The sequence below is a fragment of the Strigops habroptila genome, chromosome 4, assembly GCF_004027225.2.
Source record: "Strigops habroptila isolate Jane chromosome 4, bStrHab1.2.pri, whole genome shotgun sequence".
Taxonomy (NCBI): Eukaryota; Metazoa; Chordata; class Aves; order Psittaciformes; family Psittacidae; genus Strigops; species Strigops habroptila.
In genome coordinates this window covers 63,852,425-63,871,205 of record NC_046358.1, presented here as the reverse complement: position 1 = coordinate 63,871,205, position 18,781 = coordinate 63,852,425, and the positions used below count along the sequence as shown (strand labels likewise).

The 18,781-nt window shown below is 41.2% G+C and overlaps 2 protein-coding genes across 2 annotated transcripts in view; one reads left to right on the top strand and one right to left on the bottom strand.

Annotated features, from left to right (window-relative positions):
- Positions 1–687: 687 nt before the first annotated feature.
- On the bottom strand, positions 688–2,063 carry FANCF (FA complementation group F). Its single transcript, XM_030483296.1, has one exon. It carries the CDS (start codon positions 2,061–2,063, stop codon positions 960–962), a length of 1,104 nt encoding a protein of 367 aa, XP_030339156.1. The 3' UTR covers positions 688–959.
- A 16,418-nt stretch (positions 2,064–18,481) lies between these two features.
- Positions 18,482–18,781, top strand: part of GAS2 (growth arrest specific 2) — a 91,238-nt gene continuing 90,938 nt past the window's right edge. The window contains exon 1 of the mRNA XM_030481772.1: positions 18,482–18,541. The gene's annotated coding sequence lies outside the window, so the exon portion shown is untranslated. The remainder of the gene's footprint in view (positions 18,542–18,781) is intronic.

Below are 18,781 nucleotides of genomic sequence, written 5' to 3'. Positions count from 1 at the left end.
AGATTAATTAAGAACTCTTTCTGCAGTATTCACATACATTTCCCCCATCTTCCTCAACTATTCTCTTATCACACTGCTCAATTTTGTTCATACAGAGCTAAAGATATATGAATGCGTTACCTCTACATCACAATACTCCTTCTAAATTACAATGATAACATAGAAACTTCCCTGATCAAGTTCTGTTCACAGAAACTGATTAAGCGTAAAAGAATGAAGAAAAAAATAATCTAATAAAGTTTGCTGCCCACTTACTTTTCTGTAACACAAAAAAAACCCAAATAAATGTACTGTAACAGGCTATGGGAAAGGGAAGAAAACCACACAGAACACCCTATATTTTACAGCAGCTTTCTTAGGAAATACTTGCATATTATCATATAATATAGCAACTAATAAAGCCTTCTAACTTTATAACTTTTCAATAAGCTTTCCAGTTGGCTCCCTCTCACCTGCACTTAGACCAAGGGGCTGTCATATGCAAGAGCTATAGAAGCATGAAAGTGGCCACCAGAGCAGACAGCCCAACGAAGACAACCACAACTAAATTAACCCTTAACTGGGGGTTTTCACATTTCAAACTCCACCTTCCCTTTGAGCTTTTGGTCAAGCCTTCATCATCTAGAGACAACTACCACGACCATACCTGAACTGTAATATTTTCTAAACAGAAAACTGTTGAATATATGAAAAGCAAAACATTTTCTTCATTTTATTAGGTGAGTGGCAAGTACTGAAAAGGAAGACATTTTCTGTGGTGACCAGAATTAACAGCACCATTACAAGTACCAAGCTTCCCTGAGAGTTCACATGCAGCCAGGAACAGTGTGATCAGCAGTCACAACAATGCTTGGCTTTCAACCCAAAGTGAGGTACAGTTTTCTTGTGTTTCATATCAAATAGAGTTAAGCAGACTTCCTGAATTTTACAAGCGTTCATGTTGCTTTTGCATTCAGGTATTAGCATTCTGCATCTTTCCTCAGACATTCTTCTACTTCCGTAAGTAAGTCAGTCCACACACTTAGGCCACAGACTTGGAAGTCCCCATCATGTGCCTTCAGGAGTTTCAGAGCAGCTTGTGTCTGTCCCCTGAGTACTGCAGATCCCTGATAAAGGCAGGTGAAGCGCTCCCTCAACTCCTCCCAGGACAAGACAGCTTTATCAGGACAACTTTTAACCCACCGTCCCTGCAAGGGGTCATAGAGCAAATGACTTCCGCAGCCGGCTAAGAGGTCCAAATAAGGTCTGCTTAACTGGGAATAGTGACCAGCTAGGGAAGCAAGAAGGGAGCCTGGGAGGAAAAGGCAGAAGGCAGAGAACCGCTCCTGGTTCCCCACCAGCCAGGAAAGCAGGGGTCCGGCGACGCACTCCTCTCCTGTCGCACTCGCCCGGTTTCCGTCTAGGCTGTTCCCAGCCAGACCCCCGCCTCCGGCCCGCTCAGCGCCGTTCCCCTGCCCCAGCAGCGCCGCCGCCACCACCTCGAACACCCGTGGCGTGGGGAGCTGCTCAAGCACAGCGGAGAACCAGCGCGGCCGCCCCGCGGCCTCCCCAGCCGACTCAGCCTCCTGCCCCTCCTCCCGCAGCCGCCCTAGAAGCAGCTGCGCCTCCGCTTGCAGCTGCGGCTCCATATCCGCCGGGGACAGCGGCGGGCTGCTAGGCAGCGCCAGCAACCGGGACGCGGCTTTCCGGCGGGCGAGGAGCGCCAGGCTATGAGGCTCGGGGCCGGCCTCCGCGCCGGAAGGCTGCAGCAAGCTACGGAGCAGGCAGCGGCAGGCGGTGGGCGGCAGAGCGCGGTTCTCCAGCAGCGCCAGGCCCAGCAGCTGCGGGCAGCGGCCCAGGTGCGGGAAGCCGAGCGAAGGGCTCAGCTGAGCCCGCCGCAGCCGCCGCCCGAGGACCTCCCGGAGCCGAGGCCGAGTGCGGAAGCGGTCGTGGAGATGCTGGAAATACCGAGCCCACTCGAGAGCTCGGTCCAGGGTCAGGGAGTCCCAGTCCCGCACCAGCGCGGAGCGAGCGCCGGCCAAGAGCGCAGGCAGCTGCTCCACCAGCTCCAACAGAGCCTCCATGGCGCCAACCGTTTGAGCAGAGGTCCCGCCTCCCGCCGGGACCAATCCGAGCGGAGGAGGGAGGAGATTTGTAACTCTGTTGGCTCACTGAGACGTCAATCTGATGCGGCTTGAGTCTCTGTTAAAGGAGACCTTAACCAGTCTAAGCCCTCAGCGAAGAACGGGAAAATTGAACCGAATTAAAGCGTTAAAAACCAGGCAGAACTAAATTAAAAAAGTCAAACGAAACCGCTAAGAGCCTTAGAATAAACTTTAGGATAATATCTCTAAATGCCCTTTAAAAACCCCATGAGTCTTCAGGAGCAAACATCCCATGCCCTGCCTTTTGGGGACATTTCCCAGTTTCTGTGGTATGCCCTGTCCCTGGAGGGCAGCCATGGTGGAACTGCTTGTGGCACTGGGCTACCCGCCAGTACTGCCCACAGCTCAGCACCCTGCCATGGCCAAATCCCACTATGCCCACACAGCTGGGCTCACCCTCCTGACCTACCAACTAATGGCTTTGTAGTTCATTACCAGTTCCTCAGGGTACCTGACCTTCCCCTGTACCTGTGCTAGTCCTTTGGTTGATGTAGATGTAATGGCTAACACCCACCTTGGCCTCCTGGGTGCTGATACAGACAGGGTTTACCACACAGACATCATGGCAGACATGCACCATAACCGCTCTTCTCTACAGCCAGGAGAGGTTACCCCTTCTCCCTTTCCTGCCTCTGCCAGCTGAAGGACAGTTTTACATGGTGGATTATGGGTATTGTGTATAGCTCACAGGATGCGGCCTACCTGTTGGAGTAACTGTTCCAGGCTGCTTCCCTCATGTCCAGAAGCAGGGCTTCTGCTCAGCTGGGAGAGAGGTCCTTTGTGTCCTTCCTCATCCCCATGACAACCCTGCTACACACAGCACTCCCTCACAGTAGGCAACAGGCAGCGGGGCTTCTAGAACCTTCCACAGGTGCCCTCTGTGCTCCTGAGGGGATGAGGCAGCAGTGGGAAGGCAGCAGGGGCTTTGTGAGCTGCTGCCTGCCCCTAGGGGATTCCACAAGCCCCCAGGGCATGGTCCTGGACACTCCACAGGTACAGAGGGAGCAGAGAGACCTGGTGAGCCCCTGGAGTGTTGCTGAGCCTGGAGTTGGGCTGCAGCAGTGCCCAAGGGAGGAGGCAGTCAAGTGGACTGGCCTGCACTGAGCTAGGTGTGCCCACCTCACCCTATCACAGCAATGTTCTGTGGCCCTTCTAGTCTATGAAGCTTGTAATAACCTCTGTATGGCTGCAAATTTGTATATTCAGGTATCATTCAAAAAACAAATGTGTTCCTCTAGAAAAAATCTTCTTCAACCTTTCTGTTAACTATTTATGGAGTGATAAACATGAAATTGGCTACAGGTGGCTAGAGATTTATTGCATTGTTAACAAATTGCCTATCACCTGCCTTGTCCCCATGTGTTCTAAAGCATATTATAAACTAATATGTATTGAAGAGAAGATAGAATATGCAATCTTTTCAGTTACATGCAGTTGCATGCAACACTTTGAGACATGTTACTTACACAGGTAAGTGACAGAAACCTGAGGTGGTTGGAACATAGAATCACAGACTGGTTGGAGTTGGAAGGGACCTTAAAGCTCATCCAGTTCCAACCCCCTGCAACGGGCAGGGACACCTTCCACTAGAGCAGGTTGCTCAAAATGTGATTACATATTATGTACTTTGGCCTCTCAGTTACATTTAATCCAGCATCTCTTAAGTTCAGTGGCATAAAGGAAGAAGAGTTCAGTTCTATTTTAGTGAGGGATATTTCAGGAGTATATGCTTCATGTCATAGAGAGGAGAAATTTCCCTTTACACCAGAAAAATTTTCACACACAGTCTTCCACATTAGTGTTCTTTTTCTCTATTGGATAAAGTATATGGGTTTATATATTGTGAATGTCTCTGTATGTTTCACTTGAAAAAAAAAAGAAATAACCTCATTTGCAGCACCAGGAAACTAAGAAAACCAAGTTGCAGAAATCTAACCAGACCAGAAGAAACACTGGGTATTATGGTATATGGAATACTCTTGCATGTGAAGGGAGATGGACTGTGTGTTCTAATGGATCTCTGCAGACTTGCCTGAAAAATGGGATTTCTGTTCTATAAAAAACTCTGAATATTTCAGCATTCGGTTTTGTCTCAAATTAGGGTGAAAAGTCTAAATATCAGCACTTTTTATCACGGAGGTATAGTTTGATATCTCTGAATAAAATGATTCATGCAAAAAGACTTATGTATTTCTAAATATTGCAGTTGGATTTGGAGTCTCCAGTCACAATGGAGAGACATAAAATGAAAATAGAACCTAATCTGAAGAATCAGCAGAGTTCTGCACTAGAAAACAAATAGAAGAAATAAAAGTAACAAGGATAATACTGAGACAGTTCTGTTTCCTACAATGAATTTTTACACAACAATAACCCTTAAAAACAGTAATTCTTTTTTCACGCTCAACATTAAGGAAATTTCTTTTCCACACTGAGTTTTCTATTGTTAGTTGGGAGCCTAACCCCTCTAAAAATACATTTTAGAACCTTCCACTGCAAGACTGAAATCTATTTATCTGTTGATGTTGACTGATCTGCTGAGAGTGGTGCCATGTAATAATCAAATTAAATTGAAGAAATGTGGGTTTTGTTTTGGTTTGGTGGTTTTGTTCCCTGCCCCCCCCCCCCCCCCCCCCCCCCCGTGAGGAAACCTTTAAATGGAAACCTTTCATGGAACCTTTAAATACTAGTACTCTTTTTAGAGTGAGCAATCTTAGTTTTAGTTAAGCAGTAGCTTGAGTAGCCCTATGTTTCTTGTTACGAACGGCAAGATTACTAAGTATTAGAATTTGCGTTCTGTAGTTACTATCTATCAACTTATGTTAAGTCTCTTGGTAGGGAATAGTTATGCCGAGTTGTCTAGGCATTGTTGTACAGAGTTGGTTTTGTATCTGAGGAACATCTATAGAATAGTGGGGAGATATTTAGGAGGTAAATACCGAGCAAGATTGAGGAGGTGAGGTAGAGAGTTAATGTTAGGGAAGGGGATGGGGATGGGGATGGGAAAGGTTGGGTAAGGCTCTAGGGAGATGCAATAAGAGCACAGAGATGGTGGGGATAGAATGGTGAGTGGATTTTCAGGTAGCTTTGTGTTTTCTACTTAAATCGAGTACTTTATGAGAAAAACCTTAAAAGTTAATTTCTAGCTCTTGCTAGTGGTATATGAGGTATATGAGTCTGCTTCCCTTATTAATGACTCTTGTACTATTTTCCCTACTGTTCTAGTGTTTGGATGTGTATTTCATTCCATGTAAGCTATGTAGTTTCTTTATTTTTTTTTTCTAACAAGAAATGGAACCTCTGAAGATATCTTAAAGAAAGTTATATAGACTGTATGTATGAATGCATGAGACTTCCTTCTATGGAGGGTACGGAAATATTTTAAAGTAGTGTTTTTCAGGTATTTTGAAGATTTATTACTTGATTACACAGTCTGAAGACTCGCCTCTTTGTTTTGTCTGACTTAAAAGCAAAGAAGAAAACAGATAAAAGAGAGAACAGAGCATATTTTGTATGATAGGCTAGAGCACAGATTTATAATTGCAACTGGATTTTTTAAGCTCTGTTCTATTTGCTTCTCGCAAATAGCTGTGAGAGTGTGAATGGGGTTACTGTGTTTCTTGCCTTGTGGGTTTTGGTTCTGTTTGCTTTGTTGTGGAGGGTGTTTATTCCCAAGGAAGTCTGGTTTTTATTTCAATCTCTAAAATGAGCATTAAAATAAGAAAAGAGAATGTGAGAGTATTCATCTACCACTTTGTTAAACTGTAGTAAATATTTCTTCATTTCAGCTTTTTATCGATAAGATACATGGCAAAGAAAGTTGTTGAGCAAGTACAGAAAGTGTCTGTCAGACATGGAATCTGGGAAGTCATTTTCACAGCTCCCTGAAAACAAACTTACTTTCCAGTGAAGCACTGCAGAGTGGTTTCGCAAGTCCTGCATTTAGTATGAATTACTGCACTGTTTTATCTAAGCTGAGAAGTCAAGTAAAGGATTCATATGAAGTTTTATGGAACCTAGTGAGTTTCTTCACTCTAGTTATGAAGCCAGTAAAGTTCACCCTGGCAGGAACATCAGTTCTGAAGCAAAACTGGTCAAAGTAGCCAGAAGTCTGTATTCCATTGTTGTATTTTCTTTCCTCTCAGAAGCTATATTTGCTGTAACATGGTTATACTATTTCGCCTTAATAGACATTTAGGATGTTGTTTACTCAGTATACCTGGTATTATAAAACTCCAGAATGGTGTTTTCTTAGGTAGGAGGTGTTATTTCAAATTATGAAAGTTAATACATTGAGAGATATATATGACCATCTGCTAGGTTTCTGGCACTAATGCTCGCTTTTCAACTGTAAGGACGTTTGTTTAGCTGCCTCAAATTGCATGCTAGGCATAAGGTTGCCACACTTATTGTACAGTATATTATGTGTATTGAAGACTCTGAACTTGTGGACCATTCTTGTAGAATTTCTTCCTGCTTCTGTACCAGACTTCATGGGTTATTAGTCAAGCCAGTACCTGGCAGACTGTATTACCCCTTCCATAACTCATGGTGAGGCTCTTAGAATATTTTGTCAACGTAATCTCTCATAGTTTAAAAACTAGCAAGGCTGTGGTGGGCTTTTGGAATGAGAACAGATCATATTGCATAATAAAGGTATCGAACCTACCAATTTGTACATCAGTGTGAGTCACAGACTGTACAAGTGGTGTATTTGTCAGTGGGTGGATTTCCCCTGAATCCTCTTTGTGCTCCAGTTAGGATAGCACAGTCCTGCAAAGGCTGATTGTAGCTTATCAGCATGTTAATAGCATTGCCCACTTGTGATGAGCTAGACCTGTCATTTCTGTAACCGATGCAGTGACCAAGCAGCAGTTTTATATTGTGCTAGAGTGAAAATTGTTTGAAAACCAGTGTGTTGAAATGAGTCCTGTATGTGACTTAGGTCATTACTGAGAACCTAAAAAAGCACTCCAGGAATTGTGCCTGGCTATACCAAAACTGAATTTTTGGGAAGTTGTTATAATCAGACAGACTTCGCTGCCTAACCCCATTTTTATTTTAATTTTATGAGTCAGGACTACACTAACAAATCTACTAAGCTAGGTTATAGCTCTTGACTATTATAGACATAAATATAATTGAGTGGCAAATTGTGCCACCTACTTCTAACTGTCAATAGTTGACTAGAAGTGGTGAAGTTAGTACATATTTACACAGTTCCCTCTTGTCAGATAAGCCACATTAAATGCATCATGTGTGCACTCCAAAACCAGTTGCAGCTAAGTGTGTATGAGCTACAACCAGTTTTACCTTAAGGTTGCTTGAGCTAATGCATTTCAGGTTGTGTTTGCTGTGGGATAAGAGCATGCAGGCAGGCAGTTAACATTGCTCGGATGATGAATGGAAGGGTATTAAGCTGTGTGTTTTGATCACTTGCTGTTGTTTGTGATATGTTGTAGAGAGGTTTCATTTGCTGTTTTGTGGTGGTGGGTTTGATAGACCACAGCATGTACTGGTAAGAGTATTTGTCTACATACCTTTGTCTGGGATTCTTTTCTTTAAGCCAAGAAAACACTCAGTTACTCATGCTAAGTACTCTTATTATTCTAAGCACACAAATTCAGCCTTCTGTGGCAGTTTGAATCCATCCACCCTTTTAGGGTACCTGTTAAGCAGTGTCTTAAAGAGTTATCTATTTCAGATCCCATCTTATCAGAATTCCTTGAGTCATAACCCACTGGCTAATGTCATGTTGATATGTAATGCTATGGTATTTGTAGGAAGTCAAGCATACTGCTAGGAGTAAGCTTAGTCTATATCTTGGGTTTAGTATTAAACAACGAAGTGTTTTGAAAAGTATTGGGGGGGAAATAACATGTAAGGGTACAACTAAAAATTCTTTCCTACTCCTAAATTCTGTGTGTTTCCAATTGCTGTCATTCACAAGAGTACAGGGAAATCTTATAAACACACTTTCATGTTGGAATTGGTTATATTTTTCACTTACGTAAAAAAATATATATAAAGCTCAGTGCAAGACGATTATGTGTAGAGCTATTTATACATATGTCTGGGTTCTCATAATGTAAGTCACTTGGATTTTTTACTTTCATTGCCCTAATGTCCTGAGAACATCTTAAATTATCAGATACACTAATATTGCTCTTTCATAGCTCTGTACAGTGTCTTAAGAATAATACCTGTCTGTGTATGTAAAGATAGCTGCACTAAAGCACACACATGCACATGCTGTATAGACATTTCTTTTCTTGAGCAATAAGGTTTTAAGTATCTGTTGTTTCCATTTTCATGTATCCAAAGCTTTTATGTGCATTCTTCCAGCACTTTTCTCATTATTCTCTCACCCTTTCCTCTGCTGAGTGGCTGGGGCTTCCAGACATATAACCTGAAATGTCCTGGGAGAATTTACATAAAAACAATAAAGCCAAGGAAATGGAAACCACAGAATATATACATAAATTTTTTTCAGTCTTTGCTAAGAAGCTCATTGGTTAATATTTAGAGAGGAATTGAATTTTCCATATTAACATCCCTTTCACTGTGAAGCAAATGTGGGATAGTGGGATGGCAAGAAGCATTACTTAAGTGAATGGGGGTTATACGTTAATCTTATTAATGATTAAAATATTTTTCGCCATCCTAGTATATATAAAAAAAAAAAATCATATAAATGGCTGGATCCACTAAATGTTAATGTAAAACTTTGAAGAGATATTTCTTCCTATTTAAGAAAAGATTAATGATTTATTCGTTTAGCTAAAATCGTATTAAGGAATACTGGTTTCTGTTAGTTATACTCATAACATCCTCTGAAAGCAAATTAGTAAAACTGATACTGCTGCTTATAGGATCAGTAGCAGAGTAAAACCATTTCAGTTTCTATTGTGTGCCACCTGGTTGTGTGCCTGTCTCTGGGAAATGCCCCTGGCAGGTTTCATCAGAACCTTCCTGATGGTAAGCTCTTCGTATCTCAGAAATTACTCCCCTAACTGTCATATCATCCTAATATTGATGTATTTTGCAGAGCAGGCAGACTAAATAAACATAGACTTAATTCTTTTCCTAGTTCCAGATTTTTTAACTTAATGGTGTTCTCTAATTTTTCCCACATTTTACTAAAAATACAGGTATTTAATTTGTAAAAAGGCCCAGAAACTAAAACACTTTGATCTGGTGTTGCACATTTCCACAGCAGTTAGGGTTTGGATATTTCAGATTAATTCCATATTATTTTGGTTTTCTGACTTGGTTTGTCATCCAGTGCTCAGTTGCACTTAAGCATTTGTGCAATGGCAGAGGTTGGCGCCTTTGTGTAGATCCAAAAAGCATCACCATACAGGTAATTACATGTGTTAGAACATTGTAGTTCATAGCTGATCCAGAGACATTGCCATTAGCTTTCTCGAAGACAAGAAATTAGCAGTGCTAAATCAATTAATTGTATCTGGAGATACAGAAAAGAATAATAATGAGTTGGGGTTTGTTTTTTTTTTAAAAGAAAGGGGCAGAGATTCTATCTAAAAGGATATTTGCATAAACCAAAAACCCAGCAGAAAAAAATTGCTGTGTAGTTCATACCTGTGGATGGGATGAAGGTGATAGATGAAGATGAATTCCTAGAATTAAGGAATAAGCCTAAGGTCTTTATTAAAGATCCCTTTTTTATTAATGAAATGGTATCAATCACCCAGTAGTAAACCTGGAAATAATAAAAATCCTATTGATTCAATTTGTTCTAATGAAAATAGCAAAACAACTGTTCTTAGTTGAAACCACTGCTACAAGTGTCCTCATATTTCTTGATATTACAATAGCTTCTCTTAGTTTGAGAGAATTACATTTTTAACTGCATCAAGGAATAATTACTTTCTAATGAGTGTATTGGAATTTTACACTCTGCGTGAAGAAAATAGCACTCATGAAACAATGAAAATTTTTTTGTGTCTGTTTTTCTTGTTCTTATGAAATGCTGATGCTCATCAACACTAGAAAGTGTCAAGTTCTGTTAACTGATAATTTAAGATTGTTTATTAATCATAAGATTATTACTTGCTTTTTGTAGGAAGAGTTGGATCTAATAGTTCGTAGAAACTTTGTCTTCCAGACAAAGCTTGCCTATGATTGACTGTTCCAAACCACCTAAAGGAGTCAGGCACCTTGTCACAACAGCAAGGCAATCGGAGCCAGATGCTTGAGGGTCTTAAGAGCTCTTGAAAATTTGTGTATTACTAGAGATACTTGTGTCCAAGTTAGGGCTCCTCATTCACCTAGTGAAAGTGTCCTCTGTATCTGGCAGTAGTCATGATCGAAGCTGACATGTTTAACAGTTTAGAATTGGGGTGCAGATCACCTGAATACTGCAGACCTAGTGGGCAGATGTTAAGAACTATAGTATAGAAATAATGATCCAAGAGAATACTCCAGAGCATTTCTGCAGTAGTAACCTGAGTCATTCTCTTAATCTCAAAATTAAATTGGTTTTTATTTTCTTTGTCTTTGCAAACAGTGATTTCACTTGGAATGAGGAGTTGGAATTTTCTACTGAATTAAGTTATCAAATGAAATGACTTGGGAAGAAACCAAAATGTTGGTTCAGATAAAACCAGTATGTTTTGTTTAATATTTTTGGCTTAACCTCTACATGAAAATTTTAAATTAAAATATTTTAAGGGTTTAAAAAGTAAAACATTTGTTCAAAAGATTTTTCAAAAAGTATTCTAATTCTGTAGTAATATTGAGGAAGAAGGGTTACTTCTACATCAACAAATCTTTAAGCAGATAATTTGTTTGGGAGGTTTGACTTCAAGTAAGGCACTTTCCAGCTTTCCATTTAAATATTTGGAACCTTCTCTTATTGGTTTGAATAGATGTACACTGGTTTGTACTCCTCTTCCCTGACGACCTATTAAAAAGACTTGGAAGAGAAGGCAGGGCTTTCTCCGTCCCTGTCCTGTTGACAAGATGGAGATACATGCCTTGGTTCAGAATTGCCCTTTCTCTTGCTGGTGTGGGAAGAACTGCAGAAGACAAAGAATTGGAAATGTAGAGGCTGCCTGGTAGGATGCCGTGGTTCCTCAGACAGTATGCTGAGCATTGGTTGATAGCCAGATGGAAACTGTTTGTTTCTCCTTTTGCTTACATTACATTGTTTTGTTGTTTGTTTCTCTGGCTATATAACTGTTTCTAATAGCATTTTGTTCTTCCTGGTTTCCAAGTCCTTTTCCTTTACAGTTTTTGCAAAGTTTTCAGATGGGAATGATTTCAACATGTGTATTTAGGCTTAATACTAAACACGTAAGGTTCAAGTTATACACAGAACATTGGGTCTAGGTAATTTGTCCTGCAAATAGATGCCTTCTGCCTAACTTGCTACTATGGCTAATGCATCACTATCCCAGGTAATTTGAATTAACTAGTTTGTTGGGAAGTACTGACAAAGATATTGGTCAAAAATAATGATATGGATGTTATTTCATTATTTCCTTACATGTTGTTTTAGTTAGGAAATTTCAAACAGCGACTTAAGTCCTGTTCCAAGTGTTCCTCTAGTTATACTGTTAATGGACATAAACATGAAGTTGAATCCATCAGATCTGGTCATAGATTTCCCATTATATTTGTCCCCCAAAGTGATTCAGTGTCCCAGTTCTTAACAGCTCTCTGAACATCCCCAGTCAGTTGTAACTGGTCTGTATCGAAATTACTGCCATGTTCTGTGAAATCCATGGAATTGTTCCAAATCCCTGGGGATAGTTTTATTGAACTCTGCAAAACTGTGAGTCTTTGTTAGATTTTATTTTTCAGTGTCTTTTTGGGGAGAGATATTCCAGACTCTCTCTTTCCCCACCCCATCCCCCCAGATTTACACATTGTGGGCCTGGCATTCTTTGTGTTTGCTCCACTTCCACAGTAGTGAAAATCTCCTGGCTTCATCAGCATTTCTCCCAATCTCTGCCTTTTATAGCATTTCATGAAGAAGCAGCCAGTGAACTCAGTTTGTCAATAGAAAATATGATTATCTGTTTTACTTAGGCTGCCATATTTATTATTAGGTTAATAATCTGGGTTTTATTATTAGAGTAATAAAAACTAAAATTACCCTTTGAAAGTTATAATTTTTATCCAGTAAGTCTTAGTGAATGTTACAGTAGATGATGTGTATCACCAGTTATGCCTTGATCGATCACTGCATATGTTTGTGTACCTTTAGGATGGATTTAGACCCTAGCACCTGCATATATTAAGACTGAAGAGTTTCAAATTATTGTCTTTCCCATCTTGGTTTTTTCGAATGAAGCCTGAGGGCTACAGATACACAGTACAGTATTTAGTAGTGAATTCAATATGGAATTACCAGCAATTGAGTATCTATCTCCTGCTATCGTATCCTTTAGATAACTGATCTGAATAGTTGGTCTTAAATGTTTGGCGTACTTTGTTCTTTCTTCTCATTTACCAGGCCCATGATGTTTTGCACAAGTGGGTTTTCTGTTTTCCACATTTGTTGCATTATTTCTTGATTTTTTTTTTTTGTTTTTTTGTTTTTTTTTTTTTTTTTTAATTATTTTGTGGGCTCTTTGGACTAGTGACAGTTGAAGAAAAAACAATGTATTAATTAAGATCATACTAAATGATTTTTAATACTGGAATTCTGACTCTGGACTTATTTGCAAGCATGGCTATAATGTTCACAAGGTTTAAAAACAAAAAAAAAAAGGAAAAAAACCCCACACTATCTATAGGTTTCTCTCCTCGTTATTGGGTTTGGGGCATCTGGTTTAAAGGTTGGTCTGAAATTTGATCTTGTTCGAATTCTCTCAATGTGTTTCAGCAACATGTGTCATTAATGAAAGGAGCTGGTAACCAGTCTCCCTGTTGTTTGTAATTCAGCCTATGACGGGCAGCAGGAAAGCAGAACAGTTTTGGCCAGCCCCAGTTAGGAGAACATGCCCAAGGCATAGGCTGTAGCATAAACAGAGATATGTCAGGCTCTTCCCTAGAGGAAAACCAAAAGTGTACACTTGGCAATGATACTTTGCTTTTATTCTGAACAAGAAACCTGTTGAACAAAACTAGCTCCTTATTTGGGCATTGGTATGGTTAATGGCAAGGATAAATAATTATTCCCAGTAGAAAGAAAGATCAACTAGACAAGGATGATCTGTGCTTGTAGGTGCTGAAGTAACATGTACGAAGTGGTAACTTCCTAAATGAAAAATGTACAGAACTAAAAAAGCACTTTTTGTCTGAAACAAACATACTCAAAATATAAGCACTTGTCTTTGGTCAGCAATTAGAAATACCTCTATCGCATTTGAGATTGTAATGCTGTGAACTGGGGAGATTCTTCTGAAGAAAACTGCCATTCAACAACATGCCCTTACATGAAGAATAATGTCACAGAGATGACTCTGGAATTGAGCAACTTCTTCACAGCAAGGATGCTTGTGAAAGAGGTAATACATTAAAAAAGCAATGGTGACATCAAAATGTTAAAAAGGTGTCCCCTACTTCACAACCCTCATGGGATATACTTAATAATCATCTTGTAGATTGAAAGTCTGAAGCACCTGGAAGATTAAGTAACTTTCCCAAGATCACACACAGATTTCTTGTTTGGTTATGACAGCAAGTGATAACTAGAGCCAAGATGATTCCCAAACCGCTGTGCTTCGCTTCTCTAATAGCATATTACCAGATACATGATTTGTGGGAGAAGGAAGAAGAAAAGACAGAGAAGGGAAATATGTGCAGGACTCTTCTACAAATTGAATTAATAGCTTGAGCCCATCTTTATACAGTTCTCACTGTCCATTAACATCAGACTACTTTGCAAGAGAGTTTTTATGAATATGCCTATTTTACAGGTGGGAAAAATGAAATAGTGATTTGACAAAACTCATACAACAGATAAATTTGCAGGGCTGGGAAAAAGAATTGGATCTCCCAACCCCCACGAGACAGAAATAACTTACACTTGCTAAATGAGCTGGCATTCACCTTGTTTCATTTGAATGTAATACAGTGCAGAGGGAATGGTGTTCTTTCCATTAGGAATGCTTCAATGATGCCACTTTAATAGAAGAATGAAAAGGAATATTGGACTGAAAGCATTCCCTAAGGTATAAGATTGACTGTTTGAACTGAGCAGTTGAAGAGAAAAAAAAAATGGAAAAGAATAGCAATAGAAGTAGTATCTCAACAATAGCTTCTGAGGAAAAATAATTTGAAATGTTGATGGATAAAGTGTAGGGGTGGGGGATAAATGCTGAAAAGCCATGTTGGACACACTAGGACAAGGACTGGGAGAACTATGTGAAGGTGGTGTGGAAAGAACATGAAACTTGGAAACCTAAGTGAATGCCTGCTTTCTGCTTATAGAGACCAGTGTGTGTTTCTCCCCTTACATTACTGGCCAGGCAATGAAACTCTTGATTTTTGTTGTTACAGAGGCAAGTTTATTACAAATTGCATGTTTTGTGAGTGTGCATTACTTCAAATAGGTTAGAATTAACTATCTGCCTTTTTTATACTTCATGGAAAGAGCAAGGTTAGAAAAGTAGAGCTGAACTTGAGATGGCCAAAGACTCTGCTACTCTATGGGATTTTCAAATGGATACACGATCCTAAATTGGACTGCAGAAGTTGTTCCAGTGTCTAAGCTGTATGGAATTGCTGTGTTTTCACTAGACAGCCAGTAGGGAAGGAAGACATTTGACTCACGTAAGTCCCTCTGTACAGAAATACCTCTATATGCCACATATTTCCTGCTGGGTTGAGCTTAGCATTTTCATTTAGATGTATCTGATCACTAGCTAGCCTGTTGAAATACTTTTCCCCCCATTCAGTGCAATATTATGATTATGTTGCTGAGAAGTATAGACTGGTGTGGGAAAGTTTCAATGCAGATATGGTGAAATTGTGAAGGCTTTGAGATGAGTCCATAGGACTGTAAGAAGAGATTTGAAGCTATATCTGTAGTTATATTCAGCACTCTCAGATTTGCTTGCTGATAGTTTAGTTCTTATAAACCAGGTATAAAAAAACCCTCATCCGATTTCATTACCGTTAAAGGGAGTTTCACTGCGGGTGACATCAGGGACAGAATTGTGTTAAACAGAAATAGAAACTCAACAAAATATTCTCATACAAAGTCCAATAACAAAGGGGGTAATTTAATGGGAAGAGAAATTGAAGCAAATACTATTAATCCTAGTGTCATAGAATATGAGGTTGGAAGGGTCCTCAAGGATCATCTGGTCCTACCTTTCTTGGCAAAATCATTGTCTATAGAATATGTCCCAGCATGATGTCCAGCTGAATCACGTTGTTGGGGAATCTACTGCTTCCTGAGAGATATTTTTCCATGGCTGATTGTTCTGATTGTGAAAAATTTTCCTCTTGTGTCCAGCTGGAATCTCCCTCAGGATTAACTTGTGCCCATCACCCCTTCCTTGTTCCAAGTCACTCCTTGTAAAAAGAGAGTCTCCATCTTCTCTGTAGCCACCCTTTAAACATGGTGACAAGGTCTCCACTAGGCTGAACAAAAGCAGTTCTCTCAGCCTTTCCTCATGTGGCTTCCCAGTCCTTGGATCATCTTTGTGGCCCTTCTCTGGGTCCTCCCCAGCCTGTTCATGTCTTTTTTGTTTAGTAGGGGACCAAAACTGAACACAGCACTCCAGGTGTGGGCTGACAAGCTTCCCACCAGTACATATGCAAATGCACATCTAAGATTTTTCTACATGATGGCTTAAAGAGCCTCAGCTTAACTGCCTGTGTGGAATTGCTTCTCAAGTAGGGAACTTGTAACTTGAAGAGTACACATGACCCTTGAGAAGCTTTTAATGGAGACGTAATTGCTGCTTAGGGGAATGTATTCTATCTTCTTTATAAGGAGGCAGGACTTTTAGGTCTAGAGGACACCTTAACAGAATTGGTCTTCTCATCTCAAGCTGCTTCTTATATTGAGGTGACACATGAATTGGATTTAAATTGCTGTTCATTATAAAAAAAAAAAGAAAACATCTTTCTCAAGATCAGATAAAACCTGTGTAAGATAATGAAGTGTATACAGGAATCTGCTCATCAGCTCACATCTGCTTCACTGCAGTGCATTTTTAAGATATCTGAGGGCTTTTTTTCCCCCCCCTTTTTTTTTTACTGACCAAGAAATTGGATGAGCCAAAGAATACCATGCCCAGGGCATCTGAATTTTGCTAACAAGAACAAAACTAGGAGTTCCTTTAATTATGTGCTGTTGCTCACATAGTACATGCCTAGAGCTCATCTTAGTTAAATACCTCGGCATGCTGATAAAGTGCTCTTGTTGAAGAAGCACTCATCACAGCAGTTAATAGTCCATCAGAACAGCATACTATGAGTACAGGAATACAATAAAGAAGGAAAGATGTGTGTATTCTGATTGGCTAGAAATGAACATCTGCTACTCAGAGAACAGGAATTTGCTTACAGTGCAATTATTGAGAAATAGTCCAGCATTAATTGTGCAAATCAAATTTTCCCAGCAGATTAGAGTACAAAAAAAAAAAAAAAGAATGTAAATAAAAAATAAGGGTCAGCTTGATGTGCTCTTCAGCAATCAGGTTAAAACAATTCTTTTAGTGTAATTATACATAATGTGCTTTGGCTAGAACAACTTAATTAAGTGGATATATTCTGTGAAAGAGAAAAAAATCAGTGTGCTGTTTGACTGGAGCACTCTCCTGGAAAGTGCTAACATGATACCATTAGTAAACTCAACCAGACAATCTACATGCATGCATTAGGAGAAGCAGAAGTCTGAACATCTGTTTCCCGCTATTGAATTCATGAAAGGGGCTTCTCTGTACAGGGAATAAGTGAATAAACAACAGTTGGAGAAGGTTATCTCTGGCGTTTAACAAAATGTTGAAATGTCACAGAAAGGACATAAGGTGAGCCATTTCAGGCTGAAAGAAAGGTGATTGAAGAGTCAACTTGGCAAATGAAGCACAAATGTACAAGAAGGAGCAAAACCTCTACCCATCACCCTTCTGAAAAAGTAATATAAGAATGCTTAATTTCTGAACAGCATATATTTTTAGGTCATAGAATAGGAAAGACCACGGAAAGGACCTTAAAACTCATTCAGTTCGAACGCCCTGCTGTGGGCAGCAACAAAACATACTGGCAGGGACACATTCTACTAGACCAGGTTGCTCCAAGCCCTGTCCAACCTGGCTTTGAACACTGCCAAGGATGGGGCAGCCACAGCTTCTCTGGGCAACCTGTGCCAGTGCCTCAGCACCCTCACAGGCAATAACTTCTCTACTTAAATAGACTACAAGGTGGTATGAAATTGTTTTGGAGATAGATGTGATAAAGCAGAGTTCCCAAAGCTGTTCTTTTAGCCGGCGGGGGGAGGGGGGGAGAAGACGACAAGGTGACAAAGATGTGCTGTTAAGTGTTAAAAAATTCCCAGACAACTAGTCAAATTAAAGAGAGTTTTATCTTGGATGAGAAATTTTCCTTTCTCCTTTTAAATTTTTTTTTTTCCTTTTTCCGCAATCAGGAGTCTTGGAAAGGGAGTAACAATAATAATAAAAGAGAAACGGACCCAAGCACCAACTTGCTGCCAAGGGCTGTAACACAATATCTCAGCATTTCAAGGGTGAATCAGTGCAAACTGCCTCTGCCGTCGCTCCGCAAAAAAAAAAAAAAAAAAAAAAAAGTAAGTGTTGCACTTCCGTTCGGGATGGGTGACTGCTGAAATATGGGAAAGCCGAAGGAAAAAAAAAAAAGGGGAAAAGGGGAAAAAAAACCAACCCAGGGTTTCCCCAGGCGAGCCCCGCTCGGAGCGGACAGAAGCATGAGGAGCTGCAGCGTGAGTGCTGCCTGTTCAGCTCCGCTCCGGGACGTCGCGGCGGCGGTGGGCCGGTGAGTGCGGCCCCGGGAGCGGGACCTGAGCCGAGCACCCCGTCCCGGTGGGGATCGCAGCCCGGGCTCCTTTAAATTGAGAGCGTTCGGTGGGGTTAAAGAGAAAGGGACCGGGGAGCAGAGTGGGAAGGTGAGCGCTCGGTGGCTCCTCGCTGCAGAGTCTGTGCTTTTGTGTCTCTCCCCCACCCCTTCCACGTTCTCGGGGAGCGGCGGGCACCGCGATGTGGGTATCGGCAGGGCTTCCTTCAGCTTGCGGAGTTTCGTGGTGGAGCCCCGCGATCGGTTGGTTCCCGGGGGCTATCCCGCGGCGTATTTTGCTTGGTCCTGCCCCCCGAGGGGCAGACCTGGGAGCAGCGCCTCCGGCACTGATGGCAAAGCCATTACTAGTTTAGCCTTACAGCAGAGGGGCCCCGAGGAAGACGGACGCGTCCTGGCGTCGCGCAGAGTCGGGCTCCGCGGTGGGTGAGACGGGGGGCGGCTGGGGGGCGTCCGGTGCGAGGAGGGTGTCCTCCTGCTAGGCGGTGTGCGCGTTTCCAGCCCGGCTTTCGGGGGGTTCCTGCTTGCTCTGTGCATCTCTCCCCTCAATCTCAGACTTATCCCGCGTAGCCCTGGGTTGCTGGGTCCGAAGGGCAGTTGGGAGGAGACTCTCTCTCACACCGAAATCCGCCCTTTCAGGTTCTTGCTTTCTTCTTCAGGCT

Excerpts from the sequence above, each read along its gene's own strand:
- FANCF (XM_030483296.1), bottom strand. The coding sequence starts at position 2,063 with ATGGAGGCTCTGTTGGAGCTGGTGGAGCAGCTGCCTGCGCTCTTGGCC.